The 25,923-nt window shown below is 37.0% G+C and overlaps 1 protein-coding gene across 3 annotated transcripts in view; it reads right to left on the bottom strand.

Moving 5' to 3' along the window:
• Positions 1–2,624: 2,624 nt before the first annotated feature.
• ASB3 (ankyrin repeat and SOCS box containing 3) overlaps positions 2,625–25,923 on the bottom strand; it is a 116,334-nt gene continuing 93,035 nt past the window's right edge. For all 3 annotated transcript variants that reach the window (XM_049651467.1, XM_049651465.1, XM_049651466.1), the window contains exons 9-10: positions 22,623–22,756; positions 2,625–6,088 (exon numbers count right to left, since the gene is read on the bottom strand). In XM_049651467.1, the coding sequence (XP_049507424.1) occupies positions 5,883–6,088; positions 22,623–22,756 (340 nt within the window). In that variant the 3' untranslated portion in view covers positions 2,625–5,882. The remainder of the gene's footprint in view (positions 6,089–22,622; positions 22,757–25,923) is intronic.

A 25,923-nucleotide genomic window follows, 5' to 3' on the forward strand; every position in this document is an offset into this window, starting at 1 on the left:
TGAAATATGGCCTTTTGTAGCAACATGGATGGAACTGGAGAGTGTGATGCTAAGTGAAATAAGCCATACAGAGAAAGACAGATACCATATGGTTTCACTCTTATGGGGATCCTGAGAAACATAACAGAAACCCATGGGGGAGGGGAAGGGAAAAAAAAAAAAAAAGAGGTTAGAGTGGGAGAGAGCCAAAGCATAAGAGACTGTTAAAAACTGAGAACAAACTGAGGGTTGATGCGGGGTGGGAGGGAGGGCAGGGTGGGTGATGGGTATTGAGGAGGGAACCTTTTGGGATGAGCACTGGGTGTTGTATGGAAACCAATTTGACAGTAAATTTCATATATTAAAAAATTAAAAAAAGAAAAAAAAGAAAAACATACAATGGAAGAGAAAGCAAAACAGGAAATCAAAACAGTCACACACAAGGATATTAAATTTTCCTTAAATGTTTCATTAAAAAATTTTAAAGGATAAAGAAGAAAAAAACCCAAGTGTTTATAAAATTATCATGATAGTCTCTCTACACCCTCAAACATGGGCCAGATTTATCTGTAGTCAGAAACACTGCCTTCTTCTAGAGAATGTGTGGGTGTGAACTCAGAGATCCCACATTAGGTCTAAATAAAATATAGCTCTCCTCTTCTGATGCAGGTACACCCACTCTCAATTATCTTTCAGCTAACTACCCCGGGTCATAAAGCACCATGAGTAATGGAAATACTTGGTAAGGACTCTCATCTACACATTAGTCTTGATACTCAGTTATATGTGACCGGCTGATTGGGATAAAAGAAAAGGGAGGAGGCAAGAGCTCCTTGGAAATTCAGGGGAAGTAAGAGTACCCAGGGTACTTTTCTTATGTTCCCAGCTCACAGGAAAAGCTTTAGAGATCCCTTTACCTTTGAGATCCTACTTAAATTGAGTATTTGGATGAAGCCAGTGGGCAGACCTTCCATTTGTTTTATATGGAGGATGAACTCATGAAACTGGAAGAAGGCAGTGTACAGTTTTCCTGGTTATTCTCCTAAATTGTTAGATCTAAAATACTTAATCATGGAGCTGAAAATGGCCACATGACTGACAATGTCACCAGCAATGTAAAATCTTTTCCACAAGAGCACTAGGCACCGCTGGTAAAAATTGTACAGAGATTTCCTTTTCAAACAAATATTTCTACGACTAATCAAGAAATATAATTAGGCTTTTTCCACAATTTGGCTATTGTTGAGAGTGCTGCTATAAACATTGGGGTACAAGTGCCCCTATGCATCAGTACTCCTGTATCCCTTGGGTAAATTCCTAGCAGTGCTACTGCTGGGTCATAGGGTAGGTCTATTTTTAATTTTTGAGGAAACTCCACACTGTTTTCCAGAGTGGTGATAAAGAAATTGTGGTTTATACACACAATGGAGTACTACGTGGCAATGAGAAAGAATGAAATATGGCCCTTTGTAGCAATGTGGATGGAACTGGAGAGTGTGATGCTAAGTGAAATAAGCCATACAGAGAAAGACTAATACCATGTTTTCACTCTTATGTGGATCCTGAGAAACTTAACAGAAACCCATGAGGGAGGGGAAGGAAAAAAAAAATGAGGTTAGAATGGGAGAGAGCCAAAGCATAAGAGACTCTTAAAAACTGAGAACAAACTGAGGGTTGATGGGGGGTGGGAGGGAGGGGAGGGTGGGTGATAGGTATTGAGGAGGGCACCTTTTGGGATGAGCACTGGGTGTTGTATGGAAACCAATTTGACAATAAACTTCATATATTAAAAAAAAAAAAGAAATATAATTAGGGGAATAGACCTCTGAGAATACAGAGTTTAAAAGGGAAAGGCAAATTTTTAGGTGGATTATGTCAACTTCTTTCTGTATCCCATGCTAATGGAACCACCAAATCTACTGTTTCAGAGAAGATGTCATTATTTACATTTGTATTATTTACATTATTACATTTTGAGGACCAACAAAATTATAGTAGAATTTTAGGGAGTAATCAATCAAAACTACTTGTATGTTTTCAAGGTATACCTGACATAATACCTGAAGATCTATAAAATACAATTTTCACACAGATTTATAGATGAACTTAGGTGGGAAGAACAGACCTAAAGTTAGAGAGATCAACGGGTCATGTGACATAAATATGCCACTTAGGCTGCCTATCAAGGATTATCACTGTCATGGGTGGTCATTGAACACAAAGGAGTGTGACTCACTCTGGGAACTAGGGCCACCAGAAAGCTTCACATCAAGACACTTGCTACTTGGCAAAAAAGAGAGGAAAATATAAAGAAACAACCTTCAGGTTACCACTGTTCCATCAAATGATCATGGAAAAATATCCAATGACAGGAATGACCAACAATAAAAAAAACTTAAAGGATAACATATTATCAAGGGAGGGTAAAATCTTGACAATCGTTATTAAAACTGATCTGTGTCCTGCTCTGGTAATAAGTACCACCATTAGAGAACTACAGTACCACAGCATTCTTGTTTTTTTTTACAGTGTTCAATAGGCTCACTGTGACTTGCAAATGAAAGTATTAAAACACATACACAAATATTTTATTATCTTTTTACTTTATATTCCTTTTTATTCTTTAAATTTTTTTTTTAAATTACATCCAAGGTAGTTAACATATAGTGCAACAATTTCAGTAGATTCCTTAATGCCCCTTACCCATTTAGCCCATCCCCCCTCCCACAACCCTTCCAGAAATCATTCTTGTTCTCCATATTTGAGTCTCTTATGTTTTGTCCCCCGCCCCATCTTTGTATTATTTTTGCTTCCCTTCCCTTGTGTTCATCTGTTCTGTGTCTTAAAGTCCTCATCTGGGTGAAGTTATATGATACTTGTCTTTCTCTAATTTCACCTAGCATAATACCCTCTAGTTCCATCCATGTAGTTAGTTGCAGATGGCAAGATTTCATTCTTTTTGATTGCTGATTAATACTCCATTCTATATATATACCACATCTTCTTTATCCATTCATCCATCGATGGACATTTGGGCTCTTTCCATACTTTGGCTAGTGTTAATAGTGCTGCTATAAACATTGGGGTGCATGTGCCCTTTCGAAACAGCATACCTGTATCCTTGGATAAATACCTAGTAGGGCAATTGCTGGGTCATAGGGTATTTCTATTTTTAATTTTTTGAGAAACCTCCATAGTGTTTTCCAGAGTGGCCGCACCAGTTGGCATTCCCACCAGCAGTGCAAAAGGGATCCTCTTTCTCTGCATCCTCACCAACATCTGTTGTTGCCTGAGTTGTTAATGTCAGCCATTCTGACAGGTGTGAGGTGGTATCTCATTGTGGTTTTGATTTGTATTTCCCTGATGATAAGTGATGTTGAGCATCTTCTCATGTGTCAGTTGACCATCTGGATGTCTTCTTTGGAGAAGTGTCTATTCATGTCTTTTGCCCATTTCTTCACTGGATTATTTGTTTTTTGGGTGTTGAGTTTGATAAGTTCTTTATAGATTTTGGATACTAGCCCTTTATCTGATATGTCATTTGCAAATATTTTCTCCCATTCCATGAGTTGCCTTTTAGTTTTGCTGATCACTTCCTTCGCTGTGCAGCAGCTTTTTATTTTGATGAGGTCCCAATAGTTCATTTTTGCTGGTTTCCCTTGCCTCTGGAGACGTGTTGAGTAAGAAGTTGCTGTGGCCAAGATCAAAGAGGTTTATGATTTCTTTCCTCGAGGAAAGATTTCTCGAGGATTTTGATTTCTTCCTGTCTTACATTTGTCTTTCATCCATTTTGAGTTTATTTTTGCACAAATATTTTAAAAATAAAAATGTACAGTATTAAAGCACTATTGTGCATGTAGGTCAGAGCTTATGGTTCACACTAACCAGAGGTATCATTTTGATCTAGATTTGATCTAGATTTAACTAACTCACTACCTGTAGGTACTTTCGCATTTCTCACTGAATCCTTGTTGTAAGTCATAAAAATCATAAATATGTAAAAATTTTTAAAGTTTATTTATTTTGAGAAGGAGCAAGAGAGGGAGGGAGAGGTAAAGGAAAAGAGAGAGAGAGAGAGAGAGAGAGAGAGATAATCCTAAGCAGGCTCCACACTGTCAGCACAGAGACCAATGCAGGGCTCAAACTCATGAACCATGTGAGATCGTGATCTGAGCCAAAACCAAGAGTCAGATGCTTAACTGACTGAGCCACCCAGGTGCCCCCATTTTCAGATTTTTAAGAACAAGAGCTCAATGATGTTATGGATAGTTTTTTATTACATATTTGAACATGAACAAAAACACGAGAAGATTCACCCTCAAATGTAAACATTCTATGTGCATCTAGCTGTAATAATAAACCAGTTATGTTAAAAATCAGACTTGGAGTTTGGAAAAATAAAGATTAGGACATTTAAAAATTACTACATAGTACATACATCCTTGGAATTTCTTTATTAAGTATCAGAATTTCCACCTGGTTTTCCAAATCTATACTTATTTCTGCCTGTATACCCACATTCAAACTCTATCTCCACCCACAGGCAGCAACTATAGCTCTAATCTGCACGGAGTTCAGTCATCCATCTGGACCTTAACATTGCTTCCATCATTTGGTCTGACTTCATCCACTGCTATTATCAAATAGCAAAGGCCTTTCAGAGATGCACCTGACACACTCCCATCTATTTCAATCCACAGAATCCCAACAGGATAGAAGACCTGCCCTCCTCTGGACCCAATTTCTAGTTGTCTGTCATGACAGTAATGCTTTCATAAATTTTCTTTCAAGGTTGGTCCTGACAGCTTCTTACCGTAGCTCTCCTGATCCAATGTTTAGTCCTCTCTGACTATAGATTCATACTGAACAACTGTAAAACCAGTGAGGTGGTGTCTCATTACCCTAGGATTCTGAGGTCTGAATTTCATAGGATCAAGGACTATTTTATAACCTATCTAGATAATAAAAAGGAAAAACACTATAATATGAATATATCTGGCAGTCATTGCTTCATAGGATCAAAGCTGCCCTCTGATATAGAGGCTGAATGGAGCTTGAATGTTTTATTTGATACTATGAGACTCAGAAATACATAGCTTTCTTTCTTTAAAGATGGTGCCACAGAAATGCCCCTGTTAGTCTCCTGATTAGTACTCTAAATGTGGTTAAATGCTCATTTATTTCAATACTGACCTAATTTTTTTCAACTGAGCCTATCTTTGAGTTTAGATCTGTTCTTGTCATTGCAGAAATGGAGTTTCTTTTAACCAAAGACAGTATCAAGGAACTGTGGGGTAAAACTAACAACAACAGCAAAATTATTCATTTTCTATATTCTTTAAAAAAAATTCTCCCCTGAGTTTATCTGTGAAAAGCCAATGAATAGCAATTCTTCATAGAACTGACCAAATTAAGAGATGAGAATGGACTTATTTATAAACATAAGAGATAGTCAACCTTAAATAAAATAATAATAATAATAATAATAATAATAATGATGATGATAGCTTCAACCCCATTATGTGTACACTTCCAGGAAAGTTTTATGCAGTCCATTCTAAGCTCCTAGCCCGAGGTAAACACAGAATTGTAAATGGAAATATGCCATGTTCAGCACTAGAAGCAGCCTCATAGTTCATTAACAGAATAAAGTGGAAAACAGTTACATAAATGAATTTACAACATAAAATGTGCTGGTGAATCTGCAATAAAGTAACATAAGTGAAGTTTTTAGTATTTTTTACCAGAAAGCCCAATTGTAAACATTTACATTAAACTACTGACCCTGCAAAACCTAACCAACCACACAAACAAAAATCATCTTTTATGACTATGAAATCATGAAGAATTTGTACTGCATGGCTCTTTGTTTTGGTAGTTTTCAGAGTAAGACAGGAGCTGCATTAAGTAGCTTCATTGATTTCTCCATCTTCAATAGCTGTCAGTGCTGGAACTTCATTCATCCTCAGAACCTCTGCATAGAGCAAGTAATTATGTAGACTTCTGGGAAGTGGCAACTGACAGATAAAACTGTCAGATCGTAGGTGTTCTGGTTTGAGACAGGACCGAATTTCCAAACGACAAAGGTGAGTAAGGGATGGAAGACAGGCTGGAGAAACAAAAAAAGATGAACATTTTTTTAATTTTCTTTTTTAAAATTTCCCAATTCTTTGTAGTCAAAGAGAAGGCATATGTTACTTAGATTGCTTTTGAAAGATTACTTTGGTCAGGATGACCCTGACAAATTATTCATTCCTTTTATTCTTTACAGCCTTCACCTGGTTCATGTCTGCAGTTGCTAGCCACACACTGAAAGTCAGTATTCGGGGCCATATAAATGTTCACATTCTAAAGATGTGGCGATACCAGTTGGTACTTAAGAAATGAATTAACTAATTTTACATATAATAGATGCCCACAGCAGCAAATACTATATCCCTCTTTCTCTGTTTCACTGCAAATGGTCTCCAGACCTACCCCATCAAGTGAATAAGTGAGTAATTTACAGAAGCTTTCCTCTTTTTATCCACGACATAGATTGATATTTTAAAATAGACACAGAGAGATAGGGAACATTGATTATCTATTAGGCCACATACCTATACACTTCACACACACTATGTTTTTATTTTCATTAACCCTATGAGGTGTACATTATCATACTCATACAGAGATAAGAAGATTAGGTAATTTTCCAAAGGTTATACATCTAGTGCATGGTAGAGCCAGGATTCAAACTCAAATGTAGATGACCCCAAAGCATGCACACACACTTAAAACTATTGCTGCCAAAGGGCGCCTAGGTGGCTCAGTCAGTTGAGCGTCCGACTTCAGCTCAGGTCATGATCTCACTGTTCGTGAGTTTGAGCCCTGCATTGGGCTCTGTGCTGACAGCTCAGAGCCTGTAGCCTGCTTCGGATTCTGTGTCTCCCTCTCTCTCTGCTCCTCCCCTGCTTGCACTCTGTCTCTCTCTCTCTCAAAAATAAATAAACGTTAAAAAAAAATTAAAAAAAAAAAAACTACCGCTGTCAAAAGCTAGTTACCAATTAAAAGATAATCCAGATGTACTTAATTAAGAAAATTGAAATATTCTATATAAGAATGAAATGTTCAAGGTGCTATATAAAGTAGATTTAGCATATTAAACTGAGCTTCATTTTCTCGGATGAAAAGTGTTAACTAAAGAAGCTAACGTCCATGGAAACTAAGAGCACTATAAACAGCTATTGGTTTTATGTGAATCAAGTCTAACACCTTTTATTGGTCAAAGAAATCTTCTATAAAATCCTCATGAAATGTAACCATGGTTAACAGACTGGGATCAGAGCAGCAAAGGCAAGTACTATCAGGAGACCAGCTGGTCTGACTCCATGCCTAGGGGTTCTGTAAACTGTAAGACCCCGTAGGACCTGCCATACTAATTCTCCAACATCTTCAACACCTTCCAAACCACAAAAGTTAATTCATCACCTAACTTTTAAGTTTAAGCTTATTGGCTTAAGTTGTTTTTTCAGAGACTGGGAAACTTCTCAAACCATAGTGTTTCAAAATGCCAAAGAAGTTATCTGATTTTGTACATAAAACCTGAATCTAAGAAAAGATGAGAATTTTCTTAAACCATAACTCATAGACTCCCCATTATAAATAGGACTATGACATCTACAATACGTAGCACATTTTTTTAATGTTTATTTATCCATTTTGAGAAACAGAGAGAGTGTACATGTGAGCAGGGGAGGGGCAGAGACAGGGAGAGAGAGAATTCTAAACAGACTCCACACTAGCACAACACACAGTTGGAACTCGCAAACCATGAGATCATAACCTGAGCCAAAATCAAGAGTTGGACACTTAACCAACTAATCCACCCAGGCGCCCCCACTGCACATATATTTCCAGTGCTTTCATATCTGTATCTTGTTTAAATTTTACCCTGTTCTGCAAACGTAAAGGAAGAATCCTTTTCTCACTTGTAAGATGGGAAAACACAGTGAAGGGAAGCAACACAGAGATAAGAATACATATAAAAAGCATGCCCAACGTGCAAATGCCCACATTTTTCCAAAAGAGTAAGCAGGTTCAAGTTTAACAAGTAGGCTGACTATGCTGTACTGTTACATATAAAGAAGCCCTCTTCCCCAGTGAGATCAGGAACGATAATTGGTCCTAATGTCACTGGGTATGCACAAATATCATAAAAGCTTTAGAAACAAGCATAACTGATTCTCAGTAAGCATACAACTCAGCTGGTAGGGACACAAGCATGTTGGCATACTAGAGAGCAAGCTATCAGCTACAGACACTGAGCACACCGTGGGCACAGGCAGATGAGAATGAAACTGGAAATGACAAGATTGGGTTGTGTGAGTTAAAGTGAGGTTGGTTAAGAGAACTTCTACTTATATTCAGTCAGAGTTTAATATGCATCTTGTTCAGTTGAGATCTCTTCATTCTGCACATTCCTGTTAACACAGATACACACTCAGCAGGAAGATAAACGATATGGCTGTACAACCTGGAGGAGAGCCTCTTGGGGCTAAGGGATTCTTGATGCCTCTCCAGCTTCTCCAACTTGACAGAGGACACTAACTTACAGCCTCCTCGGGCTATGGAGAGTTCCTCTGGATGGCCCACAGCTTCCTGCAATACCACAAGCCTTTCCAGGCCATCTGACTACACCACTGTATCACTATCTTCAAAGCTAAATAAACCACTTATTTGTTTAGACTATTACGTATGTGGAAACTTAATCATTTGTGAGCAAGCCCAACTGGAACAGTACACATCTGCTATGAGAAGTTTACCCCACTTGCCCAGATTGACACGGTATAACAACAAAATAGCTGCTATCAGATCCAGGTGATTTGACTCCAAGTCTAGGGTTCTTTAAAGTGTGATAAGACCAAAATAATTCTCTAACATCTTCTAAGCCACTGAAACTATCCTAAGTTTCAGAAGATCTTTCCATTTCTTAATACAAAAAAAAAAAAAAAAAAAGGTTGGTGGGGAGAGGTGTAGTCACTTCAGACATTGATTACAATTTTAATTGTACCATTTTGGTTTTTCTCCTGTGAGCACAATAGATTGATGGCATTGTGAACAGTTAGAGGGAAGACCTGTATTCACTTGAACTGAAGGGAGTCTTTCATCTGCAGATTATTAACATAGACAATAATATACCCCTCAGTGCCATCTTAGTTTAATATACCAATGAATATTAAGGAAACTTTATAATCATATATACAGTATTTCAAAGCACGCAAAGCATTCCTATGAAAGTTTTAGTGATGCGTAGTATTTCCAGATGTGTTACCACTAGGCTGAGAGATCAAGCCATGCCTTGAATTTATAATATGAAATAGTCCAGAAGCTGTATGTATGTAAAAACCCACTTTCATGAAAACCTGTTAAATCCAGATTTTAATTTGTTAAATACATCTCTGCCTTCTTGGATTATGGCACTGATTGTAGCTTAGAAAATGATGTTTGAAGCCATGCTATACTTTTAAGTCACTTTTCTGACCCAATCAATCATACTCAATTTAGCATGATAAATCTTCTTTATCTATAGATGCAATAGCATCATACAACCTTTCACTTTTCACTCCTATACAGAATTCTTCAATTTTGTTCATTTTGTTTAATATGTACTCACAGAACAATTGAAACAAAAGGCTACATGTTATATGAAGTTATATTAAGGTGAAAAATGATTAAAACTAAACATCACAATTCTTAACTCATTATGCTTATCAATGCCAACTTTACTATAGCACAGAACTACATGTACATCATACATACCCGTTACCTATATTTTCCACAACCAATCATCTCTAGTCGGCCCTTATGCCAATATACAAACGAGCTTTCTGCCTAGACTGTATTTCTGTGGTTCCTCTGTATGGCTTTCCACGTCAAATGCATTCATTTGACTTCTGGGCCATCTAGTACAATTTATATTTCCATCATTAACATATTGTCTTTCTGGGTAAGGGGCATTAAGGAATCTACTCCTGAAATCATTGTTGCACTGATGTAAATTTTAAAAAAATTAAATTAAATTCAGTATTTTTAAACAATGAAAAAAAAGAATAAAAAAATATTTTCTGGTTGGCTTCTATCTTTTGTTCCCAGTCTTTCTTAATTTACTAGCATAGTCTCTCTTACCCACTGATGACAACCAAAAACTCTAGACAACATTCAAAAGGCAATTACCTGAGGGGTATGAGAAATAACTAACAGATAGCTTAGGGCAGGAAATCAAAACATGGAGAATGACCAGTAGAACAGCAATGAACAGAATGAATGGAAAGAGCACCACACATAAAAAAGATCTGTCTGCAGTTGTCTGTATTAACAAGTTATGTGACCTTGGGCAAGTCATTTAAATACTTTGACCTTGAGTTCTTCCTGTGTAAGAAGGGCATAATGCCTTACCTATAAAACAGACATGATGTCACCTTTCTGCACCAAAGTTTTTGAAGAAGTTCAAGTTAGAACACATTTGCAAAAGCATTTTATAAAGTATACCACATACAAATCCTAGATACCATGTAATCCAGTGATCTGCAAATGTTTTGAATGTACACTCAATTAGTCTTTGAGTATATATATGTAGCTATTTTTTAAATAATTATTTATTAGAGGTATAAAATTCTTTTTACTTTTACTAAAAATATTAATAATAATATTTTAACAACAGCGAGGTGACTAAGTTCTATAAATTCTTAGTGACTTGGCAATTCCAAGATTTGGTTCTAGGTCCAGTTTATTTTGATACTTGATTATAAGGGATGATGTAGCTTAAAGAAATATCTTAAAAAAGATGAGGTACAAATGGGAAGGGTACATTGTAGCTTAGGTGAACTAATCAGCATAGTATCGCATTTACCAATTAGGCAAAAGTTTTTATCAAAATCCACCCAATAAATTCGTATTTTTCCTGATACCAGTTTATAACCTAATTAGAAACTTTTACTTCTTTGCATCTTTATTAAATGCATTCAAAACCCAGGGTAATGGTTTCCAAGTATTTTAAAGGTGTCAATATAAGAGTTTTTCTAGGTGACACATTGTTTTTGGAAAAGCACATACAATAGAAGTACTTCCCAGGATGTTTTCAGAATCATCTCCCCATAGCAGTTTCTTTCAGAAAGTGGTTTCTTTCTCACTCATTTAAAATGTCATCTTTACCTTAAATCAACAGAATTTTTAAAAAATATGTACTAGGTTTCATACTACTGACACCTATTTATCACCAAGAAAAAGAATTTGGTTCAGGAGACTGGAACATTGCTATTTTAGAAAAAACAAAAAACAAACAAACAAACAAAACCAGCTATATAATCCATCTTTAAGTTTGACTCTTACACCAAGAGAATGAGCACACTTCTGTATGTATAAATAATCGTGGTTACTCCCATCTCATTATCAAGTACTACAAAGACTCTAATATATTTCAAAAGTCAAGTTTTTATGAAGTTGTCCACCACGGTATTACTTTGTGCTATTCTGGTTTCAACTCCTTTCCTGTATTAGCCTATTAATGATGCAATAAACTCATTTCATGAGTGATGTTATCTCTATTTCCTAACATCTACAGAAAAGTAAGCCACTCCATCAGTAGTCATTCTTACAGATTTTCCAAAAAACATTTTTCTATTAAATAAGTCATTACTGTTATAAACATATCCATTCCGGTACATATTTCCTTTAGTGGCTCCCAGAAAAGTTAACTATTACTGAAACAGAATCTTCACAAATACCCTAAGCCAAGACCTATTATAAATATTATATATTTATAATAATAAATTAGTATACCTCCAACTTAGTATACCATACTTCCTACCTGCAGAGTGATTTTTGACTCTTTAACTCTTTAGCAGTATTATCTATGCCCCTTTGAATATTATTAGCTAACAAGGAATGGGTTTTATTCTGTCCCATATTATTCTAGCCAGTTTCTGTGGCAGCAAGAACATGTTTCCCCAATAGTATGTGACTTTTTGCCTTTTCACTAATGATTAAGAAAACTTCAAAAGATTTGTAAGCATTTATCATCATGTTTAGTAAAATTTGTAAAAATAATTGATTGAACATCATGACTTAAAAAGTGATTTAAAAAGTCACAGATTTGTCTTCATGGCTTAGAGTGCCTTGCTGATTATTACTTTTTTCATTACCTAATATTTCAAGGCACACTACATACTAAGGTCAAAGCTCACTGTTAACATTACTAATGGTGAACCATATTTTCAACGTTTTTTTGTTTTTGTTTTTTTTTTATTTATTTTTGGGACAGAGAGAGACAGAGCATGAACGGGGGAGGGGCAGAGAGAGAGGGAGACACAGAATCGGAATCAGGCTCCAGGCTCTGAGCCATCAGCCCAGAGCCTGACGCGGGGCTCAAACTCGCGGACCGCGAGATCGTGACCTGGCTGAAGTCGGACGCTTAACCGACTGCGCCACCCAGGCGCCCCTAATGGTGAACCATATTTTCAATACTTTTCTTGATATTTCTAAAATTCTTGTCAGCTCAGATTAGGTGGTCATCAAGTTTTGTTTTGTTTTGTTTTTTAATGTTTATTTATTTTCGAGAGAGAGTACAAGCAGGGGAGGGGTGGGGCGACACAGAATCTGAAGTAGGATCCAGGCTCCATCAGCACAGAGTGCGACACAGGGCTCGAACCCACGAAACTGTGAGATCATGACCTGAGCTGAAGTTGGACATTCAACTGACTGAGCCACCCAGGCACCCCAGGTGGTCATTATTTTTAATCAGAGAACATGGCTATGTGATAAAGAGCAGGGGTACAGGTCTATGGTTATTTGTACCTTAAGTATTATCCACATAAGACGCTCTTTCTTTAAAAGCGTCAATCTTTTTTTTAATGTTTATGTATTTATTTTGAGAGAAAGGGTGTGTGAATGGGGGATGGGCACAGAGAGGGGAAAGAGAATCTGAAGCAGTCTCTGCATTGTCAGCACAGAGGCAACAGAGGGCTGGAACTCACAAACCATGAGATCATGACCTGAGCAGAAATCAAGAGAGAAATGCTTAAACAACTGAGCCACCCAGGTGCCCCAGGCAGCAATCTTTTTAAGCCGCTTGATCAATTTTTGAGAACTGGATAACGTAATCACAAGTCTACTGAATGACCACACATTAACTACAATTCATTAAAGCAAATGAATGTGGTTGCATGGTCAGCCCCACCACACACCTCGCTTTGGGAAGTACTTGACCTAACCCATACAGATATGTAGCATCAGGCCATGTGTGTTAAGAGGGAAAAAAGACAAAAAGACAAAAACTAAAACTACTTCACCAGTAGAGAAAAGACAAAATGGAAGGGAACTTAATCATTGATAAGCAATTATATCTTCCTGTATCCCACCTTTAAGATGCCTCTCTGGAGCACGGGATATTTGAAAATTAAGTAAAATCATCTAGCCTAAGCAGTTTCCTATGGTTATCAGATGAAGGAATGAATCATGGCCTCAGAATCTTAGAAAATAAAAATCCATTCTTTACTTCCCTACTCCCATTTAGGGGAGACAACAGGAAAAAATTAAACTCAATATTATAAAGCAAATTTTAACTGTCCTAAAATTTTTCCATAAAGTCTTCCGGAACCCCCATTCTACCACAAACTTTCCTACATCTAGAACACTGTAGAGAAAACTCTCTCCACTTCTTGTCCTCACAGGGAAATCACTTCCTTGACCAATTTCTCAAATAGAATTTTCTCATTCTTCCACCCCCATCACATCTACCACAAAGTCTAGGAGGCAAATGTAGCATTCACACAGCTCTGCACCACTTCCAGGCCCATGGTTTTGGGTCTCTAAATTCCAACGTACACTATCCTTCCAGACTTCACTCTCCCTTACTGCTAGAACACCCAATCTTTAATGTCCTGGAGACATCAGGTCCTGTGACTCCTCCTGCCACTAGTCTATCAGGTCCCCTCCTTTCTTGTTTCCTTTCCTGACCAGACCAGATTCTATGAGCCCATCCCTTATGTTATTTAATCATCCTCAATTCTTCCGTCTCTGCTCTGACAATCCCTAGGATCAATCTAAACATTCTCCTTCTGCACCTCAACACAGAGAAAGGGAAGCAATGCTGGGGGAAATGATCACATAACCATATGAACGAGTACCAGTTGCAACCTCTACCAGGTCTGTAGGGTTGCATGCACCTCTTTCCCTGGCCCTCATTCCTTTCCCACAACCACCATTCTCAACTATCAGGTCCCCACCCAATTGTCACTTCAGTCTCATCTGCAAGATTTCCCTCCTACTTCAAAGTAAAACAGGAGGCCTTCAGGGCCCTCTCTCCCTGAGGGCCTAGTTCTCCAGCTATAATATTATCTAGAACTACCCCATCTTCATTCTTCTTTGCAAAGAAATGGGCCTCTTTGAGGCCAATCCCATCTCCCTCTGGATTATCTGAAACCTTATTACATAAATATCGCTTTTATCTCCAGATAGTTAAGCTAGTGTTATTGTTGTGTTTTTACAAATTGAGATCCTTCAATCTATAAAAGGTGTTCAAGCCTCTCTCGACTTAAAAAGAAAAATTCTGCTATGACCCTGCATCATTCCCTTTAGCCATTCCACTAAAGAACTATGCTCACTTTATTTTTTCATTCATAAATTCTGTCAATGTCTAATACATACTTGACATGTAATTAAAGAGCCCACTCACTAAGGAATTAAGGGATATAAACAGCTAGATTCATAAATGTCTACTTAGAGAAATACTTACATGATAGCTTCTCTTCACTTTAGTTCCATACTTGGAACTAATTTTAGTTAAAATTATAGATTGAGTGATTAAAAGTTCATAAATGAACAAGTTATCAGGAGTTTAAACCTTCTATTCCAATTGTCTTTCCACCTTAAAATAGACATGTTGGGTCTAGAAAATAGTTTTTTGTTTCATTTGGTATATAGCTGTCCCCAGTGTCTGCCCACACGCATATCCAATGCAGTATGTCCCTAGCAGGAGTAAGATGGTCTTTCAAATAATATTGGTGACCTGATACTTAGAATACTTTTAAAAATTCTGTTTTAATTGCTCTCAGGCAATTTCCATCTCTCTTAGCTTACCAACAAACTACTGACAACATAGAAAAATTTTAATAGCAAAACATCCCAGCAACTATGGATAAAACCCATTAGTACCTAGTTTAGTAAGAATTTCTCCACCACACACACACACACACACACACACACACACACACAGCCATGCAGATTAGTAAGAAGCTATATGTAGCTATACTTGGATTAGTAAGAGGCTGTGTGAAGCTAAAATTATAAATGGGCAGATGGAACCTTGTTAAAATTTTAAGTTAACTATAAATTTCTCACTAAAAAAAAACAAAAAAACTAAGTCTGACTCTTAAATCTAACAATAAGGGCAGTCTATAGGATATTGTTTAATCAAGGCATGATTCTGAACTTATGAAGGCCAACAATATGGCTGGAATCTTGGAGGTCAAGTTTCCTACTCTATAAATAGAAGATCACATGTTTAATTTTTCAAGATAAAAGGCAACTAGTGTTGGGGTTCTTAGTGATAATGTCTTAACCAGAGGAAATGCCTCTAGAGTTAAAATCCGCTGTGAATAGGGGCTTCTGAGTCTCACCAAATACTGAGCTTTATTAATTCTGTGGGCACAGCCCCTGTGGCCATTTTTCCTGTAGTTAAAAAAAATTTTTTTTAATGTTTATTTTTGAAGGAGAGAGAGAGCATGAGTGGGGTAAGAACAAAAAAAGAAGACACAGAATCCAAAGCAGGCTGCAGGCTGCAGGCTCTGAGCTGTCAGCACAGAACCCAACGCAGGACTCAAACTCACAAACTGAGATGATGACCTGAGCCAAAGTCAGACACTTAACAGACTGAGCCACCCAGGCGCCCCCATTTTTCTTGTAGTTTTAAAAGGGTAACTCTCTCCTCCACATGTTTTCTCAATCCCTACCAAATTTAGAGACCTTTCAATTTATTGAACATTTTACCTAAAAACTGCAAGTTGGGGTTTTGCAAATCAATATTTAAAATAAGCAGGTGGGTTTTAGTTGAACTATGCTACCACAGAGCATTTGTATAAATACTCATTACCAAGTATATCACTACATTACTTATACATTTTGTTGACTTTTCATTGGTCATGGACTCGGGGACAGAATTTGGTTATGGGTTAACTTGGTTACCATTAGGTTATGCTATGGTAACATATAAATCCTAAAAGCCAGTATCTTAACACAACAAAGATTTATTTCTGCCTCATGCAAAATCATCCTCAGGCCAGGTGATTCTCTAGGGCAGGTGTCCTGAAATGACATCTCAGTGTTTCAGGTAACTTCCACCATGTGTCACCACCATCTCAAACATGGCTTGCACACTTCCTCAGCAAGAAGGGGAAGCATAGAGAGCTCACATCCAGTGATCTTTGACTGCTTACAGCATTCACATGATCATCAAGTCTGGAAAATGCAATCTTCCTCTGTTCCAAGGAAGAGTAAAATGAAGCAGAACTCAGTTAGCTGAGGTCTGTCTCTGCCAAAATGACAAAATCTGTTGTGAAAATGATGAGGTAGGTTCTATTATTATCCCTTTTTTCAGCTGAAGAAACCAAGGCTCAGAGATGTAAGTAACTTCTCTAAGACGAGAAAGTAGTGGAGGTGTTCTATTCAATTCCAGAGCTCCAATTTTTAACTATTTTATTAACTTTGCCTGATGTCCATGCAAAACTGAACCATATCACTACCATGAGAGTCAAAGTAGAATGATAAACCATTATAGTAAGTACACCAGGCTGACTACATGTAAAAAGTTATTTTAAGAGACTGTTATATTTGCAGTTACAAATTACCTCCATTAGCTCCTCCATCAGCCTGAAATAAGGTTGTGCCCCATCTCCCGTCTTTTTAACAAGTAACTTAATGATATAAAAGATACATCTTGAGGGGTGCCTGGACAGATCAGTCAGTAGAGCAAGGGACTGTTGATCTCTGGGTCATGAATTCGAGCCCCACATTGGGTGTAGAGATGACTAAAAATAAACAAACCTAAAAAAAAAGATGGAGCTACACTGTATTCTGCTAAGCAAAATCAGTCAGAGAAAGACAAATAAATACCATGTGATGTCACTTATATGTGGAATTTAAGAAACAAAACACATGAACATATGGGGGTGGGGAGAAAGGGGGAGAAAAAAGAGAGAGGGAAACAAGCCATAAGAGACTTTTAAAGATAGAGAACAAACTGAGAGTTGATAGAGAGGTAGATGGGGGATGGGCTAGATGGGGGTTGGGCATTAAGGAGGGCACTTGCTATGATGAGCACTGGGTGTTGTATCTAATGGGTCAATCACTGAATTCTACTCCTGAAACCAATACTGCACTGTATGTTAACTAACTGAAATTTAAATAAAAATTTGAAAAGGGGGGGGGAAGGTTACATATTGAAAGATGTATCTTTCAAGATAGAAAATTTATCTTTTGCACAAGATACATGCTATTGCTATAGGTAACAGAAAAGTATTCTTTGAAAACTGGATACATTTTATTACCTTAAACTAGAAATGGCTTGAGTAGACAACTGGAATGCTAGTTAATTATTATCAAAAAGGTATACTTCAAACTCACACAATGTTATATGTCAATTATATCTCAATAAAGCTGGAGAAAACATTTTGACCAGAAAAGATTATAATAAACTATGACTAAACTTAAATTGTTTCTGGTAGTTATTCCTCAATTTGTAACTGCAAATATAACAATCTCTTAAAATAAGCTGCTACATGTAGTGAGTTTGTACTTACTACAATGGTTTATCAGGAAAAGTACAGGAATAAGGAACACTGCTCCAAACTACAAGCATTGCTCAAAGTTTCAAAAGAAACTGTGGCTGTGGATACTTGTTCAGCCTACCACATTTAGCAAGAAGCCCTCATAATATTCCATGGGTTGCACAAATAGAATACTTAGCCCATCACAAATCAACCTCTACTTTCCATTTTTGTTTTGCTTCTACTTCAAAGCGCAACTATTCCTCTTAAAAATGCGCTCTCAACGGAATCTACAACACAAAATAGCTGCACTCTGATACTTCTTAGGTAGTATAATTTTAGACTTATTGCTAACTATTAATATTAAAATTTGAGTTGAGGGGTGCCTGTGTGGCTCAGTTGGTTGAGAAACTGACTCTTGATTTAGGCTCCAATAGTGATCGCAGGGTCGTGGGATCGAGCCCTGTGTCAGATGTTGGGCTAAGAGTGAAGCCTGCTTGGGTTCTATCTCTTGCCCTCTATCCCTCTCCCCCATGCTCTCTCTCACTCTCTAAAATAAAAAAAATTAATAAAATAAATTTTTTTTAATTGAAAAAAATAAAAATTGAGTTGAGGGGTACCTAGCTGGCTCTAGCTGCAACTCTTGATCTCAGAATTGTGAGCTCAAGCCCAATGATGGGTGTAGAGATTACTTAATTAAAAACAAAACAAAACAAACAAATAAACAAAACCTTGAGTTGAGAGGGGCACCTGGCTGGTTCAGTCCAAAGAGTTTTGTGCAACTCTTGATCTTGGGGTCATGAGTTCGAGCCCCACACGGGGTGTAAAGATTACTTAAACTTTTATAAAATATTGAGTTGAAAAATACAGTATTTAAAGAGAAGTGCTCAGGTCACCCACTCCTCCAGATATTATAAATCTAGCCCTGGTTAAGTCAGAGTCACAGATACCCCAGTACCTAGATGACACCATACTGATCCCTAAGAACTACTTTTACTGAATTATAGGTTAGAATGATAGCAACAGTCCACATTGAAGACTGGTAAGGTAAAATAAAGTCCCCAAGAAACCAAGTCTACAAAGACAACTTCTAGGAAACTGTCATTACCACATCCAAGAATATTTGTACTTGTGAGTAACAAGTTTATCTTATGTAATCTCTGTAACCTAATGTCAATGACTAGAGAGTTCAGTCAGAACCAAATTTACAGCCTGTCCACAGGCACGTTTCAGATTACCATGCTATATTTTCCCTGACACCATTTTAAATCCATCCCCAAGTTTACTTTTCATTTTTCTTTTGCTTCCACTTTTAACGTCTTAGTGTTTTGTGATAATCTACATGTATAAACGACTTTAAATCCTTTTTAGAACAAAGCAGAACATTGAAATGAATAGATCAAGAGAGTTTCCTGGGGCCCTTTTAGATTCTTTACAGAATCCAGATTCATATAATACCATGGATAGAATTGTACATATTTGATCATTAAAGTGGGGATGAACTAAAGCCAAGTGCTTTTATCCCTAAGAATTTAATTACTTAGACTTTATCTTGGACAGCTGGCCAGAGGTAGGCAGATTTTTTTATGAAGAAGTCTACTACTATGTGGTTAAAATGATATTTCTAAGAGGTATGTATAGAAGGCACATGATTACAAAAAATTGTCATTAAAGATGCAAACAGTCAGTACCTGGTATACATTTCCTTTCTGATGCAAAAAAAAAAAATATTTTTGAAGACAAATCTAACTTCATGATTAAAACATGAGGAACAAGGGACTAGTCGTCTTTTTTATTTGTAAACTACCAAAGCAAGCTCCTATTTCTTTATGGAGGAAAAAGGTAAAAGGTAAGGAAAGGAAAATATTGACCAAGGATATGGCATTCCAAAGACTTGAAAAGGGCCTAGAAAAAAAAAAATAGAGAAAATCTTTTCCTTGGGATAGATACTGGTAAACCTAAAGGAGCTAGGGAGCTGAAATTATCTAGGGGCTTACTAATAGGTATTGGGCTACAAGAAGTATCTTTTCAAAAAAAAAAAAAATTAAATATATTGAGAACATAGTTTCTGCTACCATGTTAAATTATTAGAGAAAGCGAGACTCATACATTTAGAGAGGTAGTTAAAGAGTTGTTTTTCTGGGCTCACTCTCACTGGTGATGAGCCATGCTTCTGCTCACCGAAAGTCCTGCAGCTCAAGATCCAAATAAAGTTAACCACTATACCGAATGGAGTGTCCTGAAAATTGAAGGAAAAGAGGAAAGCTGGGTGTATCAAGAGAGAGAGGCTTGAACTACAGAACGGAAGAGAAATTCAGACAACTGAGTAGGTGGGCATATCTTTTCCCCTCAGCCCTACTAAAATCCAATATTGTTATGGTTCCCATTATCTGCAGAAGAGGAACCAATACAGAATACCTTGAGAGATCAATATAACTAGGAGGAAGAACACAAGCTTTTCCTAAGTAGCCTGCAATAAGAGCAGGGTTTAAAAAAGGCTTTCCATAATAGGAATAAAAGGCCTTCTTAAAACCAGACAACCCAAGAGACAATGTAGATCAGAGTTTCTCAAACTCAGCACTACTGACCACTGAAACCAGATAATTCTTTGTCGTGGGGGCTGTCCTGCAGATTGTAGGATGTTTAGCAGCATCCCTAGCCTCTGCATGCTAGATGGCAATAGCCCCCTCACCAGTAATGACAACCAAAAAATGTTGGTAGACATTGCCAAATATCAGGAGCAAAATCATCCTTGGTGGGCACCACTGCTATGGATGAGACAAGTAATAAAGAGCTGCCAAGGATAACTCACTCTCTGGGTAACTAGCACTCCCAAACCATTTCACTTCTCGAGCCAGGATACAGAAGGAACAGCAGGACTAGTAGGAAAAATGACAAGTTCAAATTTTAGATATGTCAAAATATGAGATACCAAGGGGAGATGTCCATAAGGCAGTTGGATATATGGGAATGGAATCAAGAAAAGAGGTCTCGGCTAGAGAAATAGACCAGAAAAGCATGAGCTACATTAATACCTCTGAGAAAGACTTTTGCAAATCTGTAGCCAAAATAAAATGCTCTTAAGAGATGATGATTATTACCCTACCCAAGCTCTACCTAGTGCCTAATTAAACAAGAAGCCCTTGATGGATTTAGTCTACTGGAGGGTAATGCACTCATGAACAATTTTTACCTTCATCTGGACAAACTTACCATATGTTAAAGTCTTCAGAGTAAACTCTCACATATCTTTACTAATTGATACACTGCAATAATTTTCCCATTTGGCATATGCTCCCTCATTTGACTTTTGTTCCCAAATCCATTGTCCCATATTCTATCTATTTTAAATAGACACTTGTTCTCTACTGCTTCAGATACATAATTAGTAAAAGATGCAATTCTCAACATTAAGAATTAAATGCAAGTGAGTTTTCCAACATTATCATTAAAGAAATTCTGTATGAAAACATTCAGACTCCAAACAGATTACTTTTTTCTTCAACAGAAAACTCTCTAAGAGTTTGAATACACCTCAGTTCAAGAGCATATTTTCCTGAATGTCTGTTTTTGATTGAGAAAATCTACTTAAATGTAATTTTCCAAGAAATTACAAGACACATTTCTACATATGCATTAAGTTCACTTGTTAAAAACCTATTCAACATGTTTTATGAAGAGCTACATTTCATGCAAAAATAGCAGAGAAGAAAAAATTTTCCTAGCTTTAGACATATAATCTGGTTAACAAAATATAGTTAAAGTAAACCAAATCTGAATTACAATATATTATGTTTAGTTTAAGCTGGCTTCCTTGCGTAAGATCTTCTACTTCATGCTTTAATTTTTTTTTTAATGTTTGTTTATTTTTGACAGAGACAGAGACAGAGACAGAATGCGAGTGGGCTAAGGGCAGAGAGCGAGGGAGACACAGAATCCGAAGCAGGCTCCAGGCTCCGAGCTATCAGCACAAAGCCCAATGTGGGGCTCATACTCACAAGCTGAGAGATCATGACCTGAGCCAAAGTTCGGATGCTCAACCTACTGAGCCACCCAGGCACCCCTTCTACTCATGCTTTTTAACTAGCTTTAAAAAATTTTTAATAAGTGAAAGTAAGTTGAGAATTTGTTTTAAAACAGTCATTTAAATTATCAATCAGGGGTACCTGGGTGGCTTAATAGGTTGAGCCTGGGACTTTAGCTCAGGTCAAGGTCTCACAGTTCATGGGTGTGAGCCTTATATTGGGCTTTCTGCTGTCAGGGCACAGCCCACTTCAGATCATTTGTCCCTGTTTCTCTCTGCCCTTCCCCTGCTTGAACTCTCTCTCTCTGAAAAATAAACATTTTTTAAAAAGGATTAAAAAATAATAATAAAGTATCAATCAATTCACAGAATTTTCACCCAGCTCACCTTGATAGTTATATTGTGCCAACACACTGGCATGCATTAAGTAAGAGGTATAAAAAAAGGGTGGTAATAACAAATAAACGGTTAGCATTTTTCTGCCCACAAACTAAATATTCACTAACAACATTTTTAGGACTCACTTTTGTTTACATAATCCTTACTAGAAATAAAAGGACACCATTAAATAAAAATATCAATAAACACCTGCTTTGCTTTATATGCTCCTTAGGCTAAACTTATCAAATCAGATAAGATATTCATTGAAGAAAATTACTATGATCCACCACCACACCACCACCACAGCCCCATCCTTTCCCCACATAAAGAAAATGCAAACAATGCCCAATTTAAAGACTCTGATCACTTATAATTATAAGATAGCTAGAGAAGAGAAGAGAAAGTAGTGAAATGTGTCTAAAATCAAACTTTCTTACCAATATGCTGCTGCAGAGCCCGAGACGAGTTTGAGGCACGAGTGGAGATCATCTTTTCAACAGCTGGAGGAAGTGTCCTCCAATTAGTAAACTCCAAAGTGAAGATAAGGATGTCATCACTGACTGAGTCAATCCTGTATTAGCAAGATGTTAACATACCATCAGACACAAAATATGCCAAGGGTTCATCCTGAAAACAAACACCACTTAGTTATTCTTGCAACCTTTCAGTATAGCAGGAAGAGCGAAAACTGGGGCACAGAAAACATTCATGTAACTGGAGGTAAGTTCAATGGATATGAATAATCATTTACAGGTTCCTACAAGAAAATGAATGGACTGTGTGTGTCCTTGTCCACTAGATGACAAGAGAATCTCTACTTCTGTACAGGACAGGAATTCTCCTTCCCATTCCTCAGCAGCAGAGGTAAGAAAAAGAGAGGCACCAGTATCATCAGTGGATTTGTCAATTATCTCTTCCCACTGGAATCTCTTGCTATCAACACCTCAAGTGGTCATCCTAATAGACATACAACTTAACAGTCCTAAAAGGATAAAGCCCAAAACACCCAAAGCTATCACTCAACTGAGTATATGGGAGAGATGGCTTGTTTCTGTCCAATTCCCAGGGATGGGCAATTGTTACCCCGTAGGAACCTTCCGCACTGTATAGTCAGTTCTAAAAGATGTACTAAAACAACTTTTGTCCTTAAGGACTGAAAAGTGTTCAAGAGAAACAAGTTCTCCCTCTAGTATTTCAAAATAATACTGAATTTTCGACCAACCCAGCCAAAAGAGTCTTCCCCAGATTTTATAAGCACCTGAATCCTACTGGACAGAGCACTGTTCTAAGAAAAGTTCTGGTTTCTAATACCACCTCTACTACTTACAAACATATTGCCTAAATTCTTCAAGCCCTAGACCACAGTCTCAAAAATGCAAATAATACTTAACTTATTTCAGGAGAATATTTGAGAAAATGAAACAATACAGTAAACATACTTTGAAAAGTATAAAATGTTGCACAAATATTTGATATTACTAAAACTGGATTGAAATTTTCAATATTGCATTTTTGTAGGCCTTAAAACATTGTACACATGAAATTTAGTCACATCTTAAAAAAATTTTTTTTAATATTTATTTATTTTGAGAGACACAGAGAGACAGAGAACGGGCAGGGGAGGAACAGAGAGAGAGGGAGACACAGAATCCAAAGCAGACTCCAGGCTCTGAGCCATCAGCACAGAGCCTGATGCGGCGCTCGAACACACGAACCATGAGATCATGACCTGGGCCGAAGTCAATTGCCTAACCGACTGAGCCACCCAGGCACCCCGAAATTTAGTCACATCTTAAAGAGAACTCCAAATTCTAACAAGATTACCCACCTTGTTACAAGATTACCCATTACTCAACTAAATACTCCCCTGCAATATTGCATTGTTGGAAGGAAAATAAAATGATTAGGGCTTCTGGTAATTACTTCAGAAATTACTTTCAAGGTTGCTTTTTTAAAGATGTTACTGAGCAAGAACTAAAAAAAGGGGAAAAAATAGAAGGAAAGGAAAGAAACTGAATAATACTCTCAACTTGTCATCTCAAAGACAACTTATATTTTGTAATTCAGAGTCAAAGTGTCCTTGAAATGAAGGACTAGGGAGTATGAAAATCATTTCCCCAATTCTTAATTCTCCAATATGCAAGCATACATAAGAAAGAAGTGTAGCACAAAACGCTTTGGGAAAACATTTTATGTCTTAGGAAGCTCTCAGTAAAATCACAACTTATCAAGAAATACTGAGAATACATTAAATGGTACAATATACTCAAAGGCAAACAATCTCCTTAACTTGCTAGTACCCCACAACAAAGGTTACTTAATTCTGGCTCCTTATTTCTTTTTTAATGATTTCATTTTTCTGCTTAAGTGTGCTTTAAGTCTCACTATGACCAAACAAAAAGTCATTTTTATGCAGTTATCTAAACACACACACGAGAAATAAATCTGTTTATACAGCTTTAGTTAATATAATGGTGAGTTGATTCTACCAATGCTGATAATGCCACTAAAAATGTATTGTTAGTGTACTACATTGACCATTACATTGTACAAAGCAGTTGTACAATCATAAACGAGTGACAGTTAATCAACTAAATGCACAGATGACATTTACTTCCTATTATTCACCCATTACATTTGGGCAAGGGTAGGGAGGGGACCTAGTCTTGCATTCAAAGTTGAAAAAATATTTCAACTCTGTAGATTATATTGTGACAGGCAATTATTCAGTGAGATACATTTTTAAAACTGTTTAAGGCAAGCAATACTAGGAAAGACATTTATAATTTACATGACAAAGATTAAGCAACAGACTTACATGTGATATAAATAAGATACAACCAAAATCCACTTTAACAACATACTGGAATTTTTATGGGAGAATTTTTCTTGAAACAGCTCTTTGAATGTAAATTTGATCAAAGAAAGCAAAACATTTATCATATTCAGCATAAACAGTAGCTTTATCCACTCAATAAAAGATCAGTGAACAAAAATTTGACCATGTTAAGCATTTTCATTGCTAAAGTGAAATTTTCCATTGTATTTTTCTAATGAATATAAAGTGACTGAAGTTACTCCTTTGGAGTAACATATATACAACTGGCATTCTCCCTCCAGACAGTTGAAAGTTTTACAATTTACTTCAAAATAATTTGTAGTGTACTGTTTCTCAACTCTTTTCTAGCCCAACACATTCAATATATATAGCACACAGAGAGATATCAACAAATACAACAGAAAAATTCTTACATGGCCTATTCACATGGGGAGGGGGAGGGTCCTGTATCCGGACTGGGGATGGAAGAGTGTATTTTACAAATCCTTCTGGGAGAATTAACTTAAGTAATTCCCTCTCCCAGCCCTCTAGGAAGTTGGCTGAGGAGGAAAGGAAAAGAGGCAACATTTAATTTTTCCCCCTATAGGTACTTTCTAATTTATGAGTAAGAAGGAGCAAGAAAAGCTGGCACATATACATCCCCTAGGTTACGCAAGGGATTAAGGAACTTGAAATTCAGTGATGTAACTACAGTATCCATATGGACACACAGGGCAAAGGCAGGATAGCACAATGGTTAGAAAGACAAACTTGAGCCACACTACAGGACAGCCACATTACAGGATAAACTCTAGTACTAGTAAATTACTAGCTGTGTCAGCTTGAGCAAGCATGCTAAACACTCTGGGCCTCAATTTGCTTCTCTGCAAAATAAGGAAAATAGTATCCACTGTATTTTA

Source organism: Panthera uncia (genome assembly GCF_023721935.1).
Source record: "Panthera uncia isolate 11264 chromosome A3 unlocalized genomic scaffold, Puncia_PCG_1.0 HiC_scaffold_11, whole genome shotgun sequence".
Classification (NCBI taxonomy): domain Eukaryota; kingdom Metazoa; phylum Chordata; class Mammalia; order Carnivora; family Felidae; genus Panthera; species Panthera uncia.